Source organism: Pelobates fuscus, chromosome 4 (genome assembly GCF_036172605.1).
Source record: "Pelobates fuscus isolate aPelFus1 chromosome 4, aPelFus1.pri, whole genome shotgun sequence".
In the NCBI taxonomy this organism is placed as follows: Eukaryota; Metazoa; Chordata; class Amphibia; order Anura; family Pelobatidae; genus Pelobates; species Pelobates fuscus.
Window position 1 is genome coordinate 328,837,854 of NC_086320.1, and position 25,461 is coordinate 328,863,314.

Here is a 25,461-nt window from a genome sequence, read left to right on the forward strand (position 1 = left end):
ATTAGAAGTGAGTCAAAATTTCTAACAAGTATATTTTTCTAAAGGGGAGCTGTCACTTTCTCAAGACACGAAACGTGTTAGTGTGGTGGGGTCTTTCCCCCTTACGGCTGGTCCCAGCAGCTATTTTATTGCTGAAGCAATAAACTGTTTGTTTGGAGTTTTGTTTCAATAAACATTTTGCATGGTTTAGACTCCCCCCTCCCAATGGTTTTTGGCTGAATTATGTATGTTTTCGTATCTACGCTAAGAACCCATTAAAGCCTTGGTGCAATCATTCCTATCTATAATATGCAGATAACTCCAACAACTGTTATACTTTTGCTTTTTAAAACTTGTCATTTGCACGCTTCGTGTAGAAAAGGTCCACCTTAATTATTCACTTTTCTATTCTGAGACAGGTTTCTGTGCGATTATTTTGACAGTAGTCATACCGAACTCATCATTTGTGTCACAGTTCTGCCACTTTTATTTTTATTATATATAAAACATTCTGTATGCTTGAATTATGTTGTGCACATATAAGTTAATGTATTTTTTTGTTTTTATCTGTTTTTCTATAATGCCATTAGGTATAAACGAGTGCAGGACTTTGCTTTTGTGTGGCAGCTGTACGATGTATCGCAGAGACAGTAAGAGGCCAAGGTGAGTGCGTTAAAGGGGGAGGGAGCGGAAAACCGCATTGACATTGAATTATGTAAACACTCTCTTACAGCTCAGCAGATATTAAGCACTTTGTTTATGAAGATCATATTTTAGTAGAGCCATTTACTTAAAGGGGAGCCAAAACGCAATGTGAGAAAGAGTAAGTTTGGGGTGGATTAATCAAAATTATAACTACATCCCTCTTCTCTAAAGTCCTTAAGCATTGCTAGGTCAGGGCATAAACAAGGATAGACTTATTCATTCCAGATATTTTACATCCCTTTTTTTTTGTGCATACTTTGGGGGTTAGTTTAATAGCCATTTTCAAGGCTGGGGCTGACCCTATTTTTTATTCATAATTTACAGTGCAGTTCCAGCTACTTCCTTAGAAGGTACAACTATTACAGATACTGACCAGTACTGAGCAAAAATCTTTGGATCAATTACATGAACAGCGCATTTGTGTCTGCAAAGATAGGAAGCTCCACAGTATATGCTCGACAAGCAATTACACTTCTGAAATTGGTCTCGACTCCCTGTTTGGGTGTTAGCCTCCTCCTTCTCCAGGGAACAACAGAAACATAGACGAACAGGGCAGCGACTAGTGTGAAAATTATTTGACACAAACTAATGAACCCCCTGGTGTCCGTGGCTCGGTCTCTATGTCGTCGCTTTGTAAATGCGGAACTTACATTTCCACATTAGCAACGTCAGTTTTTTCCAAGAAAGCGAACCATAGAACGATGTTCTTATGAACAATGAAAAGGACAAAGGTGCTATCTAGCTATATTGTGGTTTGTATTATCTGTATTGGAAAGCATTGTTTTGTTTGCTTGAGAGTCGATAAAAAAATCTTTCTAAATGTGCTACAATGTATTCACACTTACCCAGTTCCATATTTTACACCTGCTGCAAAACGTACAAAAAAAATGTTCAGACCCTCAAAGGTGAACGAGTATTCAATTATGCAGAATACTTAATGCACTCATAGCTTACAGGGACACTGAAGGCACCCAGACCACTTCAGCTCATTAAAGTAGTCTGGGTGGTGCTGTGTTCCTTTTACACCTAGTGCTGCAATGTAAAACATTGCCGGTCCAGAGAACTGCAATGTTTACATTGCAACTCTAAGTCTGCCCTACTAGACAGCCACTGGGGGCGCTTCCAGAATCCAAAAGCACTTTTGTTTCTTTATCTGTCGCTGGATGCCTTCACACTCTGCATGAGGACCTCCAGCGGCTATTTCCACGCATTCGCATTAGGTCTCCCACGTTGGCGGGGGAGGAGCCTGACCCAGCGCCGGCGCTGGATTCATGTAAGTGGCTTAATGGGGTTTTAACCCCTTCAGCGCCGCGGGAGCGGGTACCTATTAACCCTATAGTGGCAGGAAAACGGCTTTGTTTTCCTGGCACTATAGGATCCCTTTAAAAATAAAAATTAAACTGTAAAACCAAATAATATTCATATGATTGTAAAACAATGTTTAAAAAAAATAATACATCAATGCTAAGAACTCTCATTTCCTAATGAGTAAACCAAGAATCATTTAAATGCAAAACTGGAGCAATTAATGCAAAAAGAAAAACATACGGTACTCCTAAAACTTAGATCACACCTCCGAATACTTCTAATTGACAAAGAGCGATTGAGAAAGATACAATAAGATATAGCCACTTGTGAAGTAAAAAAATAAAAACACCAAACACCACAAACCAAATACATATATAAAAACATAGAAAATGTAGTGATGACAGCAGATTGCCAATATGTATCTATTAAAAACCAAAGAAAAGAAAATGTTACTTGCGCTTTTTCCTTAATCCCTATGTATATTTAGACAAATGGAGGTCATTTAGTTGCTCCAATGGCCTTTGGAGGGATGCCCGCCTGCCAACGTCAAGGCAGACCCCAATGTAAGTTATAATCAGGGGTCAAGTCCTGGGGAAAAAAGTGTGGGAACTCACCCAAGAGTCCCGCCCCCCCCCCCCCCCCCCATAAAAAAAATAATTACACTCCTATGCATATAGTGCAGTGCAGGGTGTGTATAATGAATGTAGTGTGTTTGTAGTGAATGCAGTGTGCAGGGCTCGAGTCCTGCAGGAACGCGTGGGAACGGCGTTCCTGCACTTTTTTTAGTGCAGGAACGCCGTTCCCGTTTATGGTCCTGCAGGCACTCAGGGAGCGGCAAAAAATGCCGCCCCCAAATGCCCCCCGTGTTCCCCCTGTCATGGGGGGGCCCAAGAGGTGGCCTAATGGCCACCTGAAGGACCCCCCCGGCCGGCTCTTGTCTCTCTGTCAGACGCGGCGAGGGAGCTGTGTCCTCTCTGCTCCCTCTCGCCGCGCCGTTTGCTGATGCTGGGAGCCGGAATATGACGTAATTTCCGGCTCCCGGCATCAGCAGACAGCCCACGCGGCGAGAGGGAGCAGAGAGGACACAGCTCCCTCGCCGCGTCTGACAGAGAGAGACAAGAGCCGGCCGCACTGAAGCCCCACTGGACCCCAGGGACAGGTCCACGCCAGCTCTCCAGGTAGGGAGGCTGGGTGGACATTTTTAAATTTAAAACAAAATATACAAATTATTTTTGTGTATGTGAGTGTGTGTATCTGTGAGTGTATGTGTGTATGTCTGTGAGTGTGTGTGTATGTGTCTGTGAGTGTATGTGTGTATGTCTGTGAGTGTGTGTGTATGTGTCTGTGAGTGTATGTGTCTGGTAGTGTGTGTGTGTCTGTGAGTGTGTCTGTGTGTATGTGTCTGTGAGTGTATGTGTCAGGAAAAACTACCATTACTTCCTGAGCCCCTCGATAACCATTATTATGAGCTCTGTGCCAGATGAGGCATGGGTTCTTCATGCCCCCCTCTGGTCCACAGATGATTTGTTTCCCATCAGGAGAGGGAGGCAAGGCAGGTTGGAAGAGAATGTTGCAGAGAATAGAGTTAGAAAATACAAAGCTAAATCCGCAACAAATTCTGTTCTTGTGCTCCATTTATTCTGTAAATTCAAATTTGAAGGTATCGCTGTACAGTAATTTATGCAACAAAATTCACAAAATTACTATCTTGCCTTCTTATTTCACATGATTGGAAGCATTTAGTATATGATGATCTTAAGGGCTATTGCACACAAAATACATCACATTCCGTGATGCTCTGCCGCCACTTCACTGAACAAATACTGACTGAATCATCACTTAACATGTCATGAATCATCATTAACATGTGTGTCTGTGAGTGTGTGTGTGTGTGTGTGTGTGTCTGTGAGTGTATGTGAGTGTGTGTATGTGTCTGTGCGTGTGTCTGTGAGTGTCTGTGTCTGGTAGTGCGTGTGTGTCTGTGAGTGTGTGTGTGTGTGTGTCTGGGAGTGTGTGTGTATGTGTCTGGGAGTGTGTGAGTGTGTCGGTGAGTGTATGTGTGTGTGTCTGTGTATGTGTCTGGGAGTGTGTCTGTGAGTATGTGTCTGTGAGTGTGTGTATGTGTCTGTGAGTGTGTGTATGTGTCTGTGTGTGTGTGTGTGTCTTTGAGTGGATGTGTGTGTGTGTGTGAGTGTATGTGTCTGGGAGTGTATGTGTCTGGGAGTGCATGTGTGTCTGGGAGTGTGTGTGTGTGTGTGTATGTGCTGGATGGTGTGTGTATGTGTGTTGGATGAGTGTGTGTGTGTGTGTGCTGGATGATGTGTGTGTGCAGGATGATGTGTGTGTGCAGGATGATGTGTGTGTGTTGGATGGTGTGTGTGTGCTGGATGGTGTGTGTGTGCTGGATGATGTGTGTGTGTGTGTGCTGGATGATGTGTGTGTGTGTGTGCTGGATGGTGTGTGTGTGTGTGCTGGATGATGTGTGTGTGTGTGTGCTGGATGATGTGTGTGTGTTTGTGCTGGATGATGTGTGTGTGTGTGCTGGATGATGTGTGTGTGTGTGCTGGATGATGTGTGTATGTGTGCTGGATGATGTGTGTGTGCTGGATGGTGTGTGTGTGTGTGCTGGATGGTGTGTGTGTGTGCTGGATGGTGTGTGTGTGTGCGTGTGTGCTGGATGGTGTGTGTGTGTGTGCTGGATGATGTGTGTGTGTGTGTGCGTGTGCTGGATGGTGTGTGTGCGTGTGCTGGATGATCTGTGTGTGTGTGTGTGTGTGTGTGTGTGTGCTGGATGATGTGTGTGCTGGATGATCTGTGTGTGTGTGCTGGATGATGGGGGGAGCATTTTTTTTTAAACTTTATGTGTCTATATTTGTTTATTTAATTCCCCCCTCCCTGCTTCTTACCTTGTCAGGGAGGGGGGAGATCGCCTGGTGGTCCAGTGGAGGGAGCCAGCCGCTGCACACAGGGGCCATCACACGCTGTGTTCCCTCTCCAGCTCTAACTCTCGCGAGAATCGCCTGTGCGGAGCGTTGCCATGGTAACCCGTGGCAACGCTCTAACAACGGCGGGTCTCGCGAGAGTTAGAGCTGGAGAGGGAACACAGCGTGTGATGGCCCCTGTGTGCAGGTAGCAGGGCAGGTCCTGCAGGACTGGTAATGGGAACGGCGTTCCTGCTTTGGAAAAAGTGCAGGAACGCCGTTCCCATGCGTTCCTGCAGGACTCGAGCCCTGGTTATAATAAAGAAAACATAAGAGTGCAGATAAATGGGACACGCAAAGGAAGTAACATATATTAAAGCCAGAGATAACACTTGGCTCAGGGGGTAAGCGTGGCTGGACTGGAGGTAGTTCACACACTTCTATCTGTGCGAAGGCTTCATAACACTGCGTGGCACTGTGGTAAAAAAAACTTCACAACACAAACCGGACAAGCGTGATAGGTAGGCAATCATTTATTGGAAACACTCACATGGAACAGAGCATAGTAAAGCTAGCTTGACACCAAAACATGCACAGAAATTGTGATCTTACAATACAAGTAGTCTAAAGGAATATTTCAGGATCAATATTGCTTATTTACAGTTGTAATCAAAATTATTCAACCACCATTGGAAATCAGGTTTATTATCAAAATTTACAGACTTGTAGGTCTGTCTCCGGTTTTTGAGCCACGCCCAGAGATAGGTGCATAGCCGGCCAACGAACTCTAGTGTTCGCTTGGTCATAGACTGCTTCTGAGCCGCCATCTTGGCCAGGATCGGTTTGTCTCATTTGCCTGGAGGTTTAGTTGCTTGGTTAGGCGGTAATGTGGGGGTGATCGTCCCCCGCGAGGACCGGAATGTCCCCCGCCGGTCGAGAGGGGAGGGAGGGGTAGCAGGGCTGTAGTGGACACTCGCTTGTGTGCTCGTCCCATGCTGAGAGATCGTCCGCCTCCCCCGGACCTCAGGCTTTGCTCTGGTTTAGGCCGCATGGCCGATGGAGGTTTTTCCGCGCTGCACCGGTGCCGGACAGGTACTGTTTCATTTGTCATGTTGCTCTGTGTCTATTCCTGGTCACTTTGTGCCTCCAACGTAATAATGTTGCTCGGTTTCAGCTCATGTTTGCCATTTGTTGCAGGAGCTCCTAGGACATGCGACCTTGGCTGTCAGGCCCCGCCCCCTCTTTTAACTTTTTTCTAACCTGCAGTGAAATGTGACACTCAACAAGCCCCTAACCAGGTTAGGTATTTCATGTGTACCTGCTTAAGCACACCTGGTGCAACTAATAAAGCCCTTGCATCAGGTGTGCTTGAGACAACACTATTTTTGCATATTTGTGCTGTTGTGTGGGATTCTATTCAGGGGGTTGAATAATTCTGAGACTGGAGAAGTCCTTGCCTTTTTAGTTGAATTTGGGGAAACCACTTTAAGAATTTGTTGTGTTGAGCTATTTCAATTGCTTTTGTTTGATTTGTTCATTGCAAACAGCTGAAAGTTTGTAAATATTGCCAACAAACCTGATTTTCAATGGGGGTTGAATCATTTTGATTACAACTGTATTTGAACACTTTATTAAAAACAATGCACAATGGCAATAAAAACAATAGCACACATGGACGAGGACTGGGAACTTTTATTCAACTGTTCAAGGAATCCAACGTCAGGTGAAACTTTTTTGAAATGCATTGGTATATTTTATCAGGAAAAAACAATCAAATGGTTAAGAGGATACAGGGAGACACAAAAGAGGTGGAGCAACACATACTGTTTTCATTTTTTTTTTTTTAACAATTCAAGGAGGAGGGGATGCCAACACATGATTCTTTCTGGATGCCTAATTTAGGCAATCCCCTGGGTAGAATTTAAATGTACATATTTCATTTAACACTTTCTCTCTAAAATTCATAAAACATTTTGTAGCAAATTGAGCCTGTAGTGTGCCTTTATTTTAATATAATTTGCTTTGCTATCAGTACTGAATAAGCTTACATCATAACATCCACAAGAGAGATAAATGCCATTGATCATCTATTGTGGAGCTTCCAAACAGGGATCCTGAGTGTGACAGTCATTACTGGACGGTTTGGAGACCCCCATCATGTTCTCTGTGCTTAGTATATCTAAAAGAGGTTGCAGCATAAGGTGAAAGAAACCCAAAGACATCTACCTCATTGTGAGTGGCTGTAGAAGTGGTGTATGCAAACATAGTCAAATCTTTCAGAAGTTACTGGTATATACTTTATCCTGAGTCAACTAACAGAGGATATCTGTCAGATTTCATTATAGGCAGACTTGATGTCCCAATTAGTTCTTATCACTATATCTGCTATATTGTTTCCATAGAATCAGTATGCTTCACGTATTCCATTTCTATGCAGTTTTTAAGCATACACATTCAGAGACGTTAGATGCAAACAATCTATTTTGTGAGTCAGCCTCTGGATACATTAGTTCACCTAATCCCAATGTTTAAAATGGACAAATATGGACACATTATAGCAGCACGGTCACCCCCCTCTCCCCCACTAAAAAAATAGTATTTCATAAAGATAGAATCTTTGTGAAAAACTAATTTTAACTATGTTGAAATTTCACTGAAATTCCAACCCAGTCAAAAGATTTACTGAGACAGATACTTTGTCTCTGTATATTTCCTTCGGTTAACACTTCTACACAGTGGCGTACATACCGGGGTCGCAGGGGTCGCGGCTGCGACCGGGCCCGGCCCACCAGGGGGCCCGGCCGCCCTGCGACCCAGGTATGTACTCACTGGGCCAGCCTCTTCTCCTGGGGGGCCCAGGAGCCGGCCACCTCCGGGCCCCCCGAGGCTGGCCCTGCTGTCACCCGGCGGGCAGTCAGGCTGGCGGGCGCGCGAGGGAGCACTCTCCCCTGAGTGCTTCCTCTTCAGCTCCCTCGCGCACCGCATTGAAACCGGAGCCGGAAGATGACGTAATCTTCCGGCTCCGGCATCAGTACGCGGCGCGCGAGGGAGCTGAAGAGGGAGCACTCAGGGGAGAGTGCTCCCTCGCGCGCCCGCCAGCCTGACTGCCCGCCGGGTGACACCACTGGACCCCAGGGAATCCCCTCAGCTCTCCCACAGGTAAGGAGGCTGGGGGGATTAAAAAAAAAACAAAAAAAAAACGTGTATGTTAGTGAGTGTGTGTGAGTGTGTTAGAGTGTATGTTAGTGAGTGTATGTTAGTGAGTGTATGTTAGTGAGTGTATGTTAGTGAGTGTATGTTAGTGAGTGTATGTTAGTGTGTGTATGTTAGTGTGTGTATGTTAGTGTGTGTATGTTAGTGAGTGTATGTTAGTGAGTGTATGTTAGTGAGTGTATGTTAGTGAGTGTGTGTTAGTGTGTGAGTGTGTTTGTGTGTGTGTTAGTGTGAGTGTGTGTTAGAGTGTGTGTTAGTGTGAGTGTGTGTTAGTGTTAGTGTGTGTTAGAGTGAGTGTTAGTGTGTGTGTTAGTGTGAGTGTATGTTAGTGAGTGTTAGTGTGTGAGTGTGTGAGTGTGTTAATGTGAGTGTATGTTAGTGAGTGTATGTTAGTGTGTGTGTGAGTGTGTGTTAGTGTGAGTGTTAGTGAGTGTGTGTTAGTGTGTGTGTGTGTGTGTGAGCGTGTGTTAGAGTGTGTGTTAGTGTTAGTTTGTCTTAGTGTTAGAGTGTGTGTGTGTTAGTATTAGAGTGTGTGTGTGTTAGAGTGTGTGTCTGTGTGCGTCTGTTAGTGAGTGTGTATGTATGTTTGTCACTGAGTGTGTGTCTGTCAGTTAATGTGTGCGTGTGTGTCTTAAGCACTTACCTTTCTCCAGCGCCGGACTCCCTTGGCGCTGGGGATCTCTCTGCCCCGATCCGCCTCTCAGCTCCGAATGCGCATGCGTGGCAAGAGCCACGCGCGCATTCAAACCGCCCATAGGAAAGCATTACTCAATGCTTTCCTATGGACGTTCAGCGTCTTCTCACTGTGATTTTCACAGTGAGAATCGCAGAAAATCCTCTAGCGGCTGTCAATGAGACAGCCTCTAGAGGCTGGATTAACCCTCAGTGAAACATAGCAGTTTCTCTGAAACTGCTATGTTTTCAGCTGCAGGGTTAAAACTAGAGAGACCTGGCACCCAGACCACTTCATTGAGCTGATGTGATCTGGGTGTCTGTAGTGGTCCTTTAAGTGTATGTGTTTATGCATGCACTGGCGTACATAACGTGGTCGCAGGGGTCGCAGCCCTGCGACCAGGTGCCCGCCGCCATGTGTTGCGGCCCAGCCCGCGCAGAGTAAGCGCGCGCGCGGGGGGGGCCCACGGATCAGTTTTCGCACCGGGGCCCCATGGGTTGTGTGTACGCCACTGCTTCTACACACTGGGTGAATCTACCATCGTCTAGAAGTTTCAATCCCCCCGCGGTCACCAGTGAAAGCTGCAGGGAATTGGGTCTGTCTATGGGGGATCCTGGGGTCTAGCACTGAACTGTCTGGAGGAAGATGGCCGCACCCTTACCTTTTGATGCAAGTTGTGGGGAGGTCTCTATACTGACTGACAGGTGCAAAGGATGTTTGTTATTTGGTTTAATTGCCTGTTATTTGGTTCAGTATTAGAACTCTCTTATAATAACTATCGGGAAAAAGGGGGCATGGAAAGGGAAAATTAAATGACGTACATTAAAATAATTTTATATGTAGATTTCCTAGCAATTTGGCTAGCATAATAAAGAGGTGAATTTTTATTATGTATAGAGGGACACCTTATGCTGTGTGGTGTTGCAGGTCACTATGCTACTGTGTCTTACACAGAAGGCTGCCTCTTAGTCTTCACAGATTTGAAGCATTTATTTATAAATTTACAATATTAGTGGCTTTCTTAGCAAATTGTTTACTCTACTGACACATGTAAATCAGCTATTAACGTGATCAGCTATTTTAATGAATGCCTATAATGTAGAAGAAATAAAAAAATATATATACATGGAAAATTGCTCATAGGTTCAGGGTTCAACATGGAATATTTTTCATGTATAAGGTACACACTCCTTAATGTAAACAGCTAAACTACCAATCAATCGGTCATCTTGCAAAAAAGCATACAGACTCTGTCAAAAGGTAAATGATCAGTCAAACGTAAAAATGGCAAAGATCCGTGGTCTTTGGGACTTTGAGTTTCCTTTGGTTTTTAGTGACAGACATGGTTCCAGGAGCTCAGAAAAAATAGACCATAAATATTGCAGTCTCAAAAGTTTACAAAGAGTATGATGATAGACATGTGAAGCATGGACTTCCCAAAGCAGCCCAATAAGAAGTCTTTGCAGAGCAGGTGATCTAGGCGAGGCAGATGAAGTTGTTGAAGATGCGGGGATCTGGATAGATAGATTCCTAAGGTATCCATGACAGCCATGCACGTTCACAGCAGTAGCAGCTCGGGGATGAAACAACCAAGTAGCCAGTCTGCTTGCCAGCAGAATGTAGAACAGTTCCAGAGATCTTTTTTTCTTCTCAGGGACAAAAACTGGACATTTGGCAAGTATGACTCTAGTGATTAACCCTGCCACAGTAGTGCCAGATTCTTGCTTGAGAGACCCCCTGTCATTGAAGGGGTTAAATGATGTGTTTAAAAACAGTTCCATTTTGTAATGCTGCTAATTTTATCCAGATGGTGTGTTGGCCAAAAGGCAAAAAAATTTACAGAAATAAAATTATACATTTAAATAGTAATATAAGCTGACAAAAGGCCATCAAGTTCAAGCTTTCACAGGGCCAGTGTGAGCATTTTGCACCTTAGGCAAGTCCAGCTTTTTGCAACCCCTCCCATACCCAAAACAAAAATGGCCAACTTTGTATGTCTCTTTCTCCCCCACCTCATTTGTGTGTCTCATTTTTCCCTTTCACAACCCCACTGTGTGTCTCTTTCTCCCCTCTAAGCCCCACTGTGTCTCTTCCCGCTGCACCTTTGTGTGTCTCTTTCTTACCCCCTGCCCTTGTGCGTATCTCTTTCTTCCCCCTGCCCCTTTGTGTGTCTCTTTCTTCCCCCCTATCCCTTTGTGTGTCTCTTTCTTCCCCCCATCCATTTGTGTGTCTCTTTCTTCCCCCCATCCATTTGTGTGTCTCTTTCTTCCCCCCATCCATTTGTGTGTCTCTTTCTTCCCCCCATCCATTTGTGTGTCTCTTTCTTCCCCCCATCCATTTGTGTGTCTCTTTCTTCCCCCCATCCATTTGTGTGTCTCTTTCTTCCCCCCATCCATTTGTATGTCTCTTTCTTCCCCCCATCCATTTGTGTGTCTCTTTCTTCCCCCATCCATTTGTGTGTCTCTTTCTTCCCCCCATCCATTTGTGTGTCTCTTTCTTCCCCCCATCCATTTGTGTGTCTCTTTCTTCCCCCCATCCATTTGTGTGTCTCTTTCTTTCCCCCATCCATTTGTGTGTCTCTTACTTTCCCCTTGCCCCTTTGTGTGTCTCTTACTTTCCCCTTGCCCCTTTGTGTGTGTCTCTTTTCCTGCCCCTGTGTGTGTGTGTCTCTTTTCCTGCCCCGTGTGTTTTTTTCTTCCCCCAGCCCCTTTGTGTTTCTTTTTCTTCCCTCCATCTCTTTGTGTGGATTTTTGTCCCCCAGTACCTCTGTGTGTTTCTTTGTCCCCAAACCCCTTTTTGTTTTCTATTTTCCCTTTTCCCTCTTTCTGTCTCTGTCTCTCAACACCTTTGTGGGTCTCTTTCTCTCCCTTCCAACTCCACTATGTGTTTGTTCCTCAGCCCTTTGTTCCTCAGCCCTCTGGGTGCCTCTCCTCTCCCCTACACCCCACCTCAGCTTGCCTCTTTCCTACACCCACAACCCTCTGTGTGCCTCTCTCCTCCATGCCAGCTCACCTTCCTCTATGTAGCATGGCTGAACTGCGGACCTAGGTGGGGGATCTTCTGTTTCCTCTACCCAGGCTGACAGGAACATGTTCGGTGCTCTCTGTGAGCTCTTCCTGTCAGAAGGAAGATACAGAAGATCCTCTACCCATGGTACACTCGGCAGTGAACGGCAGCAGGAGGGGAGCACTGTGCAGTGCGCTCCAATCCTGCCGGTCATCCAGACACTGCGTCACCCAGGCCAGTGTGCACTAGGTGGTTGCCTAATTCGTCTAGTGGTTGCGCTAGCCATGAGCTTTCACACGTCTCCGTTTCTGCTCGTTTCTTTTATCTTGCATATTGATTTGAACCTGGGGACCCCACCAAGGCACTGCTACCTTTCCACCACTAGTTTCTGAATCCACCACCAGAAGGAAGAGACTAGGTAGGTAAGTAGGATAAAAATCCTACTTGTTCTTTACTATCCTTTTGTTTTTTTCAGTATACAAAGATCTGGACTTTGTAGCACTGTATTTGTGGGTGCACCTGCCAATGAGTGTTGTCTCGTTCTGCAATTTACACTATGACTTTAGACCAGTTCTGTTTTTACTCACTGTAGTAAACATTTTGGAAACGCTAACTGGGGCATGTGGCAGAAAACACACAGCACTTCTGGGAAATTGGTGGAAACTCAGGCACCTTCCTCTCATTATGCTTGTCACAAACAAGTTCAACCCCCACGTGCATGGCATTGGATACTAATGATTTTCACTGTAGTAGTGTTGTTCCTTATTTCAGAGTCCAACATTCCTCTTTAATGAGGGGCCCTAGGGATCACTGCTTTGTTAATGATCCCTTCTCACCAGGAGCAGTGGTGGGACAACACTGCATTATTTTACCCACACCCTACTGCACACAGGATGTGGGAAAAGAAGAAGAGACATTAATCAGGTCCCTTTGGTTTAATGGGATCATGGGAGCAATGCACGGTTAAGTGGTCACCAGTTATCACCCCATCAGCAAGGAATAAAACTGTGGGCCCCATTCTCGATTACTTTACCAATACCCCTACACACCTGGGATCTCGGAAGAGGGTAAGCGGCATAAGTAACCGTAATTAATAAGAGCCCGAATGTGGCGGCAAGAGTGAAATAACACCCCATCTTATCGAAAAAGATGCTTTAAGGAACAGGAGTGTGGTTGTTCACTCACTAAGAATATTAACCCTCATAATATTGCTCATGATTTAAGGACGTGGGGAGCCAGTTTAATAGTCCCTGCCTGGTTATTAACCACCACTCTTAAGGTGGGACAGACAGGGAAATATGTTTTGGGGCCATGGTGCAGCATTCCTTTTGTTTTGAAGTCTTAGCGATTAAGTTCTTTAAAATCTCTTGCCTTAGGAAGAGTTATTAGGGAGTCCTGTTTGGGACATAAATTCCTGAGGCTTACTGACCCATCTGGTCAATAATGAATTAAGAAAACCTACCTCAGAATAAACCCAACTGATTAACTGTAAAACCACTACATTGTTTTCAGCACATACCCTCCTGATCCTCCCAGGAATGTGCAGGCAGCCATCGTTAGTTACAATTTCTTCCCATACTAGTGAGAACAGAAAGCAGATACTTGACCCTGAATTACAACCACCCTTTCTATATTTCTAACAGCCATCATATCCTATTTTTCTCAAGTTAATCTCAGTTAAGGTATAAGATCTCTATAATTACTCTTAATAAATTCCCATGTGCAACCAGAGGAAAAAATTGACAGGCAATGCAACATCCACTTTCACACACAGAATAACCAATTTGTAAAAAAATATATAATATTTTTAAAGTACAAAACATAGTCTGCAGTACTGTGAATGGCAAATATCACTAAATATATATATAGAGCAGTGATATTAAAATATAATATTGCAGTGTTAATAATCCATTAACTAGCACAGTGCTATGCTTACTGTCACTTATGCATAGTTATGCTTAGTGCTGACAACCTTTACATACACTAGAGATGATTTATTTCAACTGCGATGTACTCATTATGCATGTTCATATTAACCCCTTAAGGACCAAACTTATGGAATAAAAGGGAATCATGACATGTCACACATGTCATGTGTCCTTAAGGGGTTAAAGGAATGAAGCATTTGTAGCAGACAGCATCTCTCCCTGCAAATAATAAAATCAATCTCACGAAAGTAAATAAAGACAAAATGCCTTCAATAATTACAAATCCTTATCTTTCACATAGGTGGCCTGGGTTATTTAAAAGCACATTATTTTGCTCAGGAATTCTCATAAATTTTTATTTTACATTCCATTATTTGTTTTTTGTTTTTTTGTTTAGCATGTCTTATCTTTCTCATAGTTTTGCAATATAATTCAGATCACACTGTTGTTGTCGTTTCATTTGCTTTATTGTCATCACCTTTTTCTTGTACATTCAAATATATTGTATCTACAGTACTTGTTTTATTGCAGAACCCTGTTCTACATCCCATTCTTCATGTCTAGTATGTCCCCTTACCCGTTACATTTTTTCCCAATAGGGCTATTCAGCTGTGATTGTGTTACTAGCCTCAGCCTTGTTTACTCCCCATACTACTTACAGATTGTCGGTGTGATGTTGTACAATATGTGGATGTACAACTGTCCATGGAAGGTATTCCATTGATACAAAGTATCTTAGAACGTTCTAAAGCTACACGTGTGGATACACTGTATTTGTCCCTGAGTGTCTGTGTGCATGGATGCTTTGCATGTACCCTGAGTGTGTAATATTGTAAGGAGTGCTGTGACTCTCGGTCCTGAGGGCACCATGGTGTGACCCAGGTCAGTACCTGAAGCACAGCACACTTACCTGCTCGGTCTGTCTCCGCTGTCACACACTGTTAGACAATAGGACACCGGTTGAAGGGCAGCCTCTCAGACTGACTCTCACAGGCAGCTAACAGCAGTGCGCACTGACAGGCGGACGCAACCAACTCCATACTGGGAGGGGTGGATTTTATATTACATCCACACTTTCTACCCACCAACGCCTCTGTTGTGTTCAGTAACCCTCCAGATTAATATTAAACGTCATTTTAAATTTCATTTTATGTGATGACGGTTATTATATTAGTATAAAGGGTTTATGTCGGCCGTTACTGATGGTTAACCCCCGTATTTCTGGCGTGTTAGATGGTATGCGCCGCGAGCAGGCTCATGATGTGTCCTGGGGCTGAGTCTGCCAGTAGTTGCAATGGTTGTTGTCAGGAGGGTGTTAGTGTGAGTCCTCAGCGTTTACCGTAATTGTATATTTCGTATTGATTAATGCTAGTGTAACCTCACTAGGCACCCACTGACTACACATCCCAACAACATGGCTCCCAAGAAAGGAGACCTAACAGAGGAGGAGAGGGAGCTGATCACAGTCATTTCTAAAGGTGGGTACCCATCAGGGCATGCAGTAAGTAGGCTTCATGCTATATATCTGGAATAAAAGCAAGTAATGTTCTCTAAGTGATCATTTAATTACCCCATTTGGCCTAGGATAAAGCGGAAGGGGGTTACAGTGATGTAGAAATGTCATTAGTCTTGTGGATTCAGTAGGCCTTTGACAATACATAGGACAGAATATTATGCCATTGTATGTAGTGTGTTTAGAATAATTTAATATAGTATACTTGAGCCTATTTTGTAATATTATAAAGAGTACATTTCATCCAAGCATGGTTTTCCTAAATAGGTGGCACATCTACAGGTGACAAATAATTTCACTTTACTTTTTTTTTTTTTTTTTTTTTTTTTTCTGTGGTACTAAGATAGTGACATATATGGGGGTTATATGTGTATAAAGAAATATCTAATAAATAAATGAGACAAAGCCCCATTAAAGGAACACTACAGTCACTGAAATTACTTTAGCTAAATAAAGCAGTTTTAGTGTATAGATCATTCCCCTGCAATTTCACTGCTCAATTCACTGTCATTTAGGAGTTAAATCACTTTGTTTCTGTTTATGCAGCCCTAGCCACACCTCCCCTTGCTATGATTGACAGAGCCTGCATGAAAAAAAAACACTGGTTTCACTTTCAAACAGATGTAATTTACCTTAAATAATTGTATCTCAATCTCTAAATTGAACTTTAATCACATACAGGAGGCTCTTGCAGGGTCTAGTAAGCTATTAACATAGCAGGGGATAAGAAAATCTTAATTAAACAGAACTTGCAATAAAGAGCCTAAATAGGGCTCTCTTTACAGGAAGTGTTTATGGAAGGCTGTGCAAGTCACATGCAGGGAGGTGTGACTAGAGTTCATAAACAAAGGGATTTGACTCCTAAATGGCAGAGGATTGAGCAGTGAGGCTGCAGGGGCATGTTCTATACACCAAAACTGCTTCATTAAGCCAAAGTTGTTCAGGTGACTATAGTGTCCCTTTAAGTGAGAGAGTGTCATTCACATTAACATGCCTGGAATTGTAGATTTTAGGTGAATAATTTAGGAGGGCAGCTGCTGCATGACCTGTGGTCGAGTAGCCCATTTTGTAGGAAAAGTAAGACATTTTTAATCTATTCAATTTTGGCAATCTCAACATCACAGTGGTTAAATCTACATCTACTTGAAGTTGGACTTGACATTCACGTGATTTTTGATATCAGATTACATTTTGAAATGGTGCAGGAAGAGAATAAATATATTTAATGACTGAGAGCATCAGATATATGGTAAATATTATCTGAAAAATAAGACCCACCCATCTCTCCTACATCCATATGCCATTAACAGAAATGGGAGGGTTAATATTCCGCATAGAATGGCTAGAGCTGCCACCCATGTCTTGTGCCTAATTGCTCAACATGTTGTATTGTAAATCCATGTTTTGACACCAAATAGATTTTAACAGTTGTGCAAATTCCGATAAAGGAGATAATACACTGAAAAATAGGAAGCAGCTTGATCACAAATAAAATGTGAATAATTGTTTTATTTCCCTGTTCCTTGCTTATCTCCAGCTTTGCAATGAGAAGTGGTAGAGAACCCTGATTAATTTGTCACTACTGTTATTTTCAGTAGGAGCACTTAGCATTTGTTATATTCTCACAATTAAGATATATAGTTTAGCATATATTTGTGCCAGGATATGCATGAAACCAGATGCTTAGGAACACTTCACGCACAATAACTATTACAGATTTCTGTAGTGGTTATGGTGCCAGGAGTGCCCTTGCACCCTCCTAAAGTAAGTAGTTGAACCACTTGAGAATGGTTTAACAACTTACCCGAGGTCTGCTGGGCACCGGTTGCCTCTTTCGGACTGAGGTCGCATGTAATTCAGGTTTTTAGCTTATTGGCTGAGAACGTCAGCTGAGTACTCTCAGCCAATAGACAAAACCCTGTATTGTTTCAAGTCTGTAAAGGTTTGACTACTTACTCTGACAAGGGTCTCCTAGTACCATGACCACTACAGCAGCCTGTAATGGATATAGTGCTTGGAGTGTTGTTTTACGCTACTAGAAGCTTGCATTCATAGTTTTCACTTCTTAAAAAATAAACGACAGTCTATAAAAGTCAGTGGGATATGTATGGTGTGCACACTTTGTACAAGTAATTGTAAGGAAGATTGAAATTCACATCTGTAGGTAGGTATTTACTGAATTTAAACTCTCTTGTAATAACCACTGTCCTTGGTATATTTTGTGTTTGTGCAAGAACACAAAACAGGCCGCTAGATAAGATGACTAAAGTCAATGGGCTATTTAGAGTTTTTTCTTTCACATTGAACTTGCTTAGGAATTAACAAGCCAGGTGACAAGTGTGACTTTATTGAATAACCTTGCCACAGTAGTACCAGATTCTTCCTAGAAGGGGTTAAATGATGTTGTCAAATGAGTCCCATTTTGTAATGCTGCTAATGTCATCCAGATGGTGTGTTAGACAAAAGGCATGGAAAATGTACATAAACTAAATTTATTATATAGTTACATACTAATATAAGCTGAAAGAAAAGGCCCAGCTTTAACTCATCTCAGTTCGTGCTGTTCATCCAGAAGAACAATAACATCCCAACGTTTCTATATGAACATTCTGTTTATTCCTCTGTTATCCTCCCAGAGTAAGATGTCAAACCATTTACAGGAATACTCTAAGCACCATAACCATTACTGCACAATGTAGTGGTTATGGTGTAGTTAACTGGTGGCTACTTACCTGGGGTCTGCCTGGCCCCACTTTCTGCATCCACTACAGCCTTCATAGAGCCATAGGTTCTCATTCTGAGCAAAGCCCAGCACTAATTAGGAGTGCTAATGGCTCTCTGAGCGCTCTAGTGGTGCAGGGAATGCTGCCCCAGGCGAGAAATCAAACCATTCTAAAACAGTTTTACTACTTTGGGCACCAGGGTCTCATGACACCATAATCACTGCAGCATGCTGTACCATCACATTGGCTCTACAACCCCCTTCTATAACATGAATACACACAACATAATATACAATTCTGTTGCTAAATAACACACAAGCCCATTAAACCAATCCCCTCGCCCCCGCCCCCCCAACAGCAAGGGATGAGCTGTGGGTCTAATTACATTACCAATACCCCAACACAAGTAAGAGCCAGAATATGGCAGTAAGAATGAAGTAATCCATTAAATACTTAACTCACACCCTACCTCATACAGAGCGCCCGTCACTAAAGAAAATACTCCCCATCTTAACAAAAGGATGCTTTAAGGGACAGGAGTGATTGTCCACTCACTGAGACTATTAACCATCATAATATTGCTTATTAATTTCAGGTAGTGGGGAGCCATTTCCATAGTCTCTGCCAGTGGCATGTAATACAAGCGGGCAGAGCATAATGGAAAATGTCATTTACAAACACCTGTCTGTGATTATCATTTTCAGCCTTATATGATCTCAGCTATGTTAAAAGGACACTCTGATCGCCATAATGAAAGAAGAATTGATGGAGCAAAAAAAGAAGATATGCAAGGTTTCCTGCTTCAGTCTGCTAAAAATTAGAACATTGGGATAAAGTGCCAAATAAGAGGGAGTGACGTTAGGGCACAAAAATCCCACTTAAAAACTATTTGTACCCTAGATTTTGAAATGCCCAATAATGGCATCCAGACAACTTAATTTCCAAAATGGAAATCTTCTCGAACTCTGCTATCCCTCCGTTTTGGCTACTTTTGTTTTAAATTCCAAAATCACGTTGTATTCTCACTTTAATGAATACGTCTGTAAAGAAATATTGGAAAACTATAACTTATGTGAAAGACGTGTCAAAAAATTTGCTATATTTTTCTAGCCAAGTTTTGATATTTTTATATGCATTTTTTTTTTGGGGGGGGGGAAACAACTTTTTTTGAGGGCAAGGTGTCAAGTATTGCATAATATATTTGAAATCTGAACAGCCTACTAAGCCGCTCTAGACATAATTAAAGAGATAATCTGCAGTGATTGTAACAAGGCTCAGCAGAGCGCAGATAAGCTCTGCTTCTATAATAATTGGAAAGATGGTGAATTCAAACTGTCTTGCTGCTAATCCTTTTTGTTAACTCTTCTAAATCAAGATATTGAATGTTTGTTACATGCAGTATACACTTGAAGTTCGATGGTGGAGGGTGACCTGGTGTCACCTACAAGATACGTTTGGGAAATGTATATCGCAGAGCTGCTATTGAAATCTCTCTGCCCTGTATTATTATTATGTTATTTATATAGCGCCATCAAATTCCGCAGCGCTTTACGATGGGTGGACGAACAGACATGAAGTTGTAACCAGAGAAGTTGGACACACAGGAACAGAGGGGTTGAGGTCCCTGCTCAATGAGCTTACATGCTAGAGGGAGTGGGGTAGAATGACACAAAAAGGTAAGGATAGTATTAGACTAGTGACAGTTGCAGAAGAGGAATCAGTCGGGAGCTATTAACAGTTTAAGTGATACGCTTTTAATGAAGAAGTGGGTTTTTTTTTTTTTTTTTTTTTTTTTTTTAGTGTGTCTTTAATATGTTTCCTGGACTTTTTTTTAAAATTCTTTATTTTAAAGGTGCATGGTAAGATTACTTGCATTACAGTGACTACGATATTGTTACATACAGAAAGAAAGACAGGTTAGTGGTTCGTCATTTGAGTCTGCACACATTTTCAACTTTTTCAAACAGGTTACGTTACTGGTGAGGTCCCTAGTGTAGGACTGTGCACCCATGTCGTTTGCCTAGCTGCGTTTAGGTACAGTTCTGTTATGTGCCCTAGCTCATCTCTTGGTTAATCTGGCATTTTGCAGGTTTGTGACGAGCAGGGTAGGCGCTATAGCCTAGTCTAGATCGTGTCTGGTTACCATGGGTTGCTATGTGATGTGCGTTGTGGTGTTGTGTTACGCGTTGGTAGGTACCCCTAACCAAGGGGGTGGCGGGGGGGGGGGAAGGGTGAGTGTTGTACTCTGCGTGTCCCTTCTGAGGCTAAATGTGGGCTGGTGGGCCCAGTCGCATTCTAAGAGGTATAAACCGACATAAACAAGTGTGTGAACGGGAAAACAAATCAAATACAAAGGAAAAATTGCAAAAATCAGTTGCAAATCAAGAGTCCGTTAGGACCTAGTGGACCATGTCCTTGGTGTAGGTGGCTGAGTTCTCATTGATCCGGCTATGGGGTACCGGTTTGCGTCAGGAAGTTGTGTGTGTGTGTGTGTGTGTGTGAACTCCCCGAGGGTCGAGGTACAAAGGAGGACGCTGTGGCAGGGTCCCCCATCTGAGACGGGCCTCCCGTATTCCTGTGTGTCTCTGTGAGTCCTAGCGTAGCCAGTATAGCAGGTATGTCCGTGTCAGGATCGGGACAGGGATCCAACACGCAGAGTACAAACAGTAGCCAGATACGTATACCGGAGCTTAGAATGGCCGGACTAACGTAAGTAGTACAGTATAGAATGGTCAAAGACAAGCCGAGGTCGAGGGTAACAGAAGACAGGTAAGCGAGAGACAAGCCGAATCAAGGGTAACAGAGATAAGCAGAGTAAGGTAAACAAGCCGGGTCAAAACCAAAAGGGATAATAGAATACACAAGCACTGAGTGACTAGAACAAGCTAGAACCACGACAGGGCAATGAGCTAATGAAAGAAGCTCTGTTAAATACCCTGTTCAGAGCAGTAACCACGCCTCCGAGGCGTCCTGATTGGTCCTGCAGCAATTGACTGACAGGTCGTTCCGGGGGAGTGTCCTGATGACTACTTCCTGCCTAGATGCTGTAAAAGGCAGTCACTCCCTCGCGGCCGGCCTAGCATGACCGGATAGACCGCGGGGAAGGGAGCCATCAGACCGTCTGGATGGAGGAACAGCCAAGTCTCTACCTCTTTCGGAGGTAGAGACCACAGGTACCCTGACAGTCCGCCTCCGACGTGACCTTGTAGGTGTTGTCATTGTGCGTGAATGTCAGGACCCTGGGTGCCCCCCAGCGATACTGCACTCCTGTTGCCCTCAGGCGGCTGGTTAGTGTGTGCATTGTTCTCCTCCATTGTAGGGTTGCCCTTGTCAGGTCCTGGAAAAAAAGTAATTGGGCATTTTCAAAGCTCAAGGGTGTCTTGCCTTTTACTGCCGTTAGTATGGTTATTTTATCTTGCGTCGTGGTGCAGCAGATGATGACGTCTCTTGCTCCCGTGGGAGGCGAGTTGGGCCCAGGTGGTAGGCGGTAAGTGCCCTGTAAGGTGATTTTTCGGGCAGCTTGGGGTGATAATATCGTGTTCAGGAGCCTCCTGATGTAGTGAGGTATTTCGGCTTGGGGGATTGTAGCGGGTACCCCTCGGAGTTTGATATGGGTGCGGCGCAGGTGGTCCCCCTGGGCGGATATCTGCGCTGCCAGCGCCTGTTGGGTCGTTTGTAGGTCATGCAAGGATTTTTGGAGGTGGGACATGTCACCTGTGATTTGTGCTACGTTCTCCTCCAGTGTATTTACCCTGGTTGTGTTTTGCCGTACCTCTGTCTTTATGGTGCTTATGTCCGCGGTTATGAAATCCTGGAGTGCCTGCATCCATATTTGGAGGTCCTGTTTCGTGGCCAGGGTGTGTTCCCCAGTTTCCGTGGCGGATTCTTGAAGGGTTGGGAGTTTGACCCGTTGTGTCCCTTCTGTTGTGGCCGTCTGTGGTTGGGGTGAAGGTGCAGGCTGCATATTAGGTGTTGGTGCTGCCTGTGGCTGGTCAGTAGGTTGAGGCTGCGTCGTTGGTTCAGAGGTTGTCCGTGGTGAGGCTGACAGCGTGGGCCGCTTTAGTGCAGTGGAGGGCTCCTCCGCCGCCATCTTAGGTGGAGCCTTGCGTTGCAGCAGTTCCCCGATGCCGGGTTGTTCTGCTGGGGAGTTCTGCCGGCCTTTCTGAGAGCGGCGTGACGTTGTTGAAGTGTCCGCGGGTATCGCAGGGTTCCCCCTTTCCTCTCTTGGCTCGTAATGTCCCCAGAAGCCGTCGAGGTAAGTCTCCAGGGTGTGGAGTGTGGGCTGGCCGTAGGCCTGAGTTTTGCGTTTGGCCTTACCGGTTCTCGTGGGCTGGAAGAAGGGCATCAGCTTGTTCCTCCCGGCGCCCTAGTTCAATCGGTGTTGTTTTCAGGTTGGTATTTTGGCGTGATTTTGCCTTTTTTGTCGGTTAGAGTTAGTTTTCAGCGGGAGCTAGCAGAATGTGCGTCTTGTCAGGATCAGTCCCTGGCTCCGCCCCTCGAAGAAGTGGGTTTTTAACGATTTTTTTTGAAGGAGTGGAGACTGGGTGAGCATCTAACGGAGGAGGGAAGTGAGTTCCACAGAAACGGTGCAGCCCTCGAGAAATCCTAGACGGGACATACTTGTGTATAAGGAAGGATAGATAAGTGGGAGCAGCATTATGTAGCGATTTGAAAGCAAGTACCAGAATTTTAAATTGAGTTCTATATTTTATAGGAAGCCAATGTAGGGACTGACAGAAGGGTGAGGCATGGGAGGTGCGGGCAGACTGGAAGATGAGCCTCGCCGCCGCATTCATTATGGACTGTAACGGCGCAAGTTGGGAGCACGTAAGACCACTGAGAAGCGGATTACAGTAGTCAAGGCGAGAAAGGACAGTGGAATGGACCAACAAGTCGCATCTGGCGTTAAGTAGGGAGGGATGCGCGCAATATTTTTGAGATGGAAATGACAGGATTTGGCATTGTTAGACATGTCTGTGGTTAAAGAGAACATCTAGTTATCGTTCTATCATTTTGTACAGTGTGGGTTAAGGGGACTTGTTTTGTTTTTTGTTCCGAAAGATGTTAAGAGATGTTACCTTTTGAGATGATAACCATTCTTTCACTCCCTCCAATAAACACTATTTTATCTTTACTGGGATGAGGACGTACCGCTGAAATAACATATTTATTACCGTCATTTATAAAGCGCCAAGAAATTTTGCAGCGCTGTACAATTGGGGGAAAAGACAATACAATATAAACGGATCGATACAAAAAGTAGAGGGTCCTGCCCGTGAGCTTACAATCTAAACCTATGACTCCAGAGCACTTCTTAGTACTGCTGTCTCAATTTTAACACTCCTCATATTCCACAGCACTATACAAAAGTGTGTGTGTGCCAGGCTGTGCCTTTATAGCCATACTGATGATATAAATACAAATTGGTTGTTTAGCTGGCATTTACATAAATTATGCAAAATATATGAAATTCTGAGCTGTACCCCAGAAGTAAAAATGTATGAATGGCAAAAGATCTGCCAATGAATATCTTTTTATTTTTTTTTATTTATGTGAGTGACTTGACACAGTCACCTGGTATCATTACTAGCTCTCTTGGCCCAGCCATTCTTTCATGTAGCCCATCATAAATCTGCCTTCTGGTTGGAATCTACTGATCAGAGTCCACAAATTGCAGGGGAAGTTGTCAAGTGAGCAAAGTAAATACTCACTTTTTTGTTTTGTTTTAATTTGACGTGGTGACTTGTACATTTAGCAATTTGCTAGATTTCATTTCTTGGTTAAATGCTTAGATATTATAAATTTCAAACATTGGAAATATTTCTTTACGTGCATTATCTATCTTCTACAGGCACTGTTGAGGAAGCAGGACGGTGTTTAGGCAGCAAGGAGGTTCGCGTCAATTGCTTGGATGAGGTAAGACGATCATTTTTATTTAAGTGGAGGTTACTTAAAGGTGACGGATCAGGATAATTCAGATTGCTTACTTTTATGTTTATACTTACTCCCTTATATTGAACAATAATGCCATTTTTAAAGAAAAAATAAAAATTTTGTGCGTTATGAAAAATATTAAATGTAGGAATATGCCCTATGGTATTGACCTCTTTCCTGAAACTGAGCAAATGCATCTTATCTTGGTGTCAGTCATTGTTATGAACCCTGACCTTTGCACCTTGCAATCGCTATAGAGCGAAAATGACAAACAGGCAAAATGTTCTGCATATGGAGTTTACGCCCTGGAACACTATTTGGTCAGGAACACAAACCTGTATTCCTGACCCTATAGTGTTTACCCACCCTTTTCGGTGGCTTAGCCACCTATAAAAGTTTGAAACTTGCCTTATTTCCAGCGTCGCGCAGGTCTGCCAGTGCTGGCTCTGCCCCCTCTGTACCATCAACAAAATGCCTGATTTTTAGCCAATCCAATGCTTTCCCCTGGGGAAAGCATTGGATTGGCTAAAACCAGCACGGAGCGGGGCCAAATGCCATTTTGACCAATCAGGACCTCCTTGTAGAGATGCATTGAATCAATGCATCTCTATGAGGAAAATTCAGCGTCTCCATACAGATCGTGGGGACGTTAAACGTCAGTAGTGCTTTTTCGGCAGCAGTGAGCCAGGAAGCACCTACAGTGGCCTTATAAGGAGTGGCCACTTGGAGGTGTCCCTAGAGGCCATGTAAACACTGCCTTTCTCTGATTAAGCTGTAGTTGTTCTGGTGACTATAGTGTCCCTTTAATGAATCTTTAATATACAATTAAAAGAAAACTCAGCATCACTTAAATCTTAACTTATTGGTGATTTTAAATAATCGTGACTGTTTCCATTTACTACATTAAGCGAACACTATAGCCTTGGGAATACAAACCTGTATTCCTAATGCTATGGTGTTCCGGTCCCTAATTTAATAGCCCCCCTCCTACTTTCGGGCATGAAAAGGTTAAAAGCAGTTTTCACTCTCATCTGTTTCTAGGTCTCCTCCTCCCACAACGTCATGGCGATTGGGGGACCTAATGTTCATGCGGGTCCAAGTGCTGTGCGCTCATTAATGCTTCCCCGTTGGAAAATATTGAATTAACGTTTTCCTTTGGGGAATTTCACGTAGTAAAACTCTGGTGGCAGCAAGAAGTGCCTCTAGTGGCTGTCTGGGAAACTGTAGTGTTTTACTTTGCAAGAATAATGGGACAGGGGCACTGCACCCAGACCACTTCAATGAGATGAAGAGGTCTGGGTGTATATAGTGACCCTTTAGGTTTTTTATTTTTTTCTCTACCTTTAATCCAACCCCCTACTGCCCCATTTTTTAAAATTATTTTTTCGAGTAGTATTTAAAAAAAAAAAAAAAAAAAAAAAAAAGTTATCTCTATTAAAGCACTTGGTTTGATTAGGTTTAAAACGTTTTATTGAGCTAGAATCTTTATATTGATGGCTTCAACATATTAAAAATATTCTACCCTACTGTGCAATGAGTAAACAAAAATCTAACAAAT

At 43.6% G+C, this 25,461-nt stretch overlaps 2 protein-coding genes across 3 annotated transcripts in view; one reads left to right on the forward strand and one right to left on the reverse strand.

The window, feature by feature from the left end:
- Positions 1–14,738, reverse strand: part of BZW2 (basic leucine zipper and W2 domains 2) — a 57,377-nt gene extending 42,639 nt beyond the window's left edge. For both annotated transcript variants that reach the window (XM_063452399.1, XM_063452398.1), the window contains exon 1: positions 14,644–14,738. The gene's annotated coding sequence lies outside the window, so the exon portion shown is untranslated. The remainder of the gene's footprint in view (positions 1–14,643) is intronic.
- Positions 14,739–15,027: 289 nt separating this feature from the next.
- Positions 15,028–25,461, forward strand: part of ANKMY2 (ankyrin repeat and MYND domain containing 2) — a 33,088-nt gene continuing 22,654 nt past the window's right edge. Inside the window, exons 1-2 of the mRNA XM_063452400.1 lie at positions 15,028–15,211; positions 23,821–23,885. Of these exons, the coding sequence (XP_063308470.1) occupies positions 15,148–15,211; positions 23,821–23,885 (129 nt within the window). The 5' untranslated portion in view covers positions 15,028–15,147. The remainder of the gene's footprint in view (positions 15,212–23,820; positions 23,886–25,461) is intronic.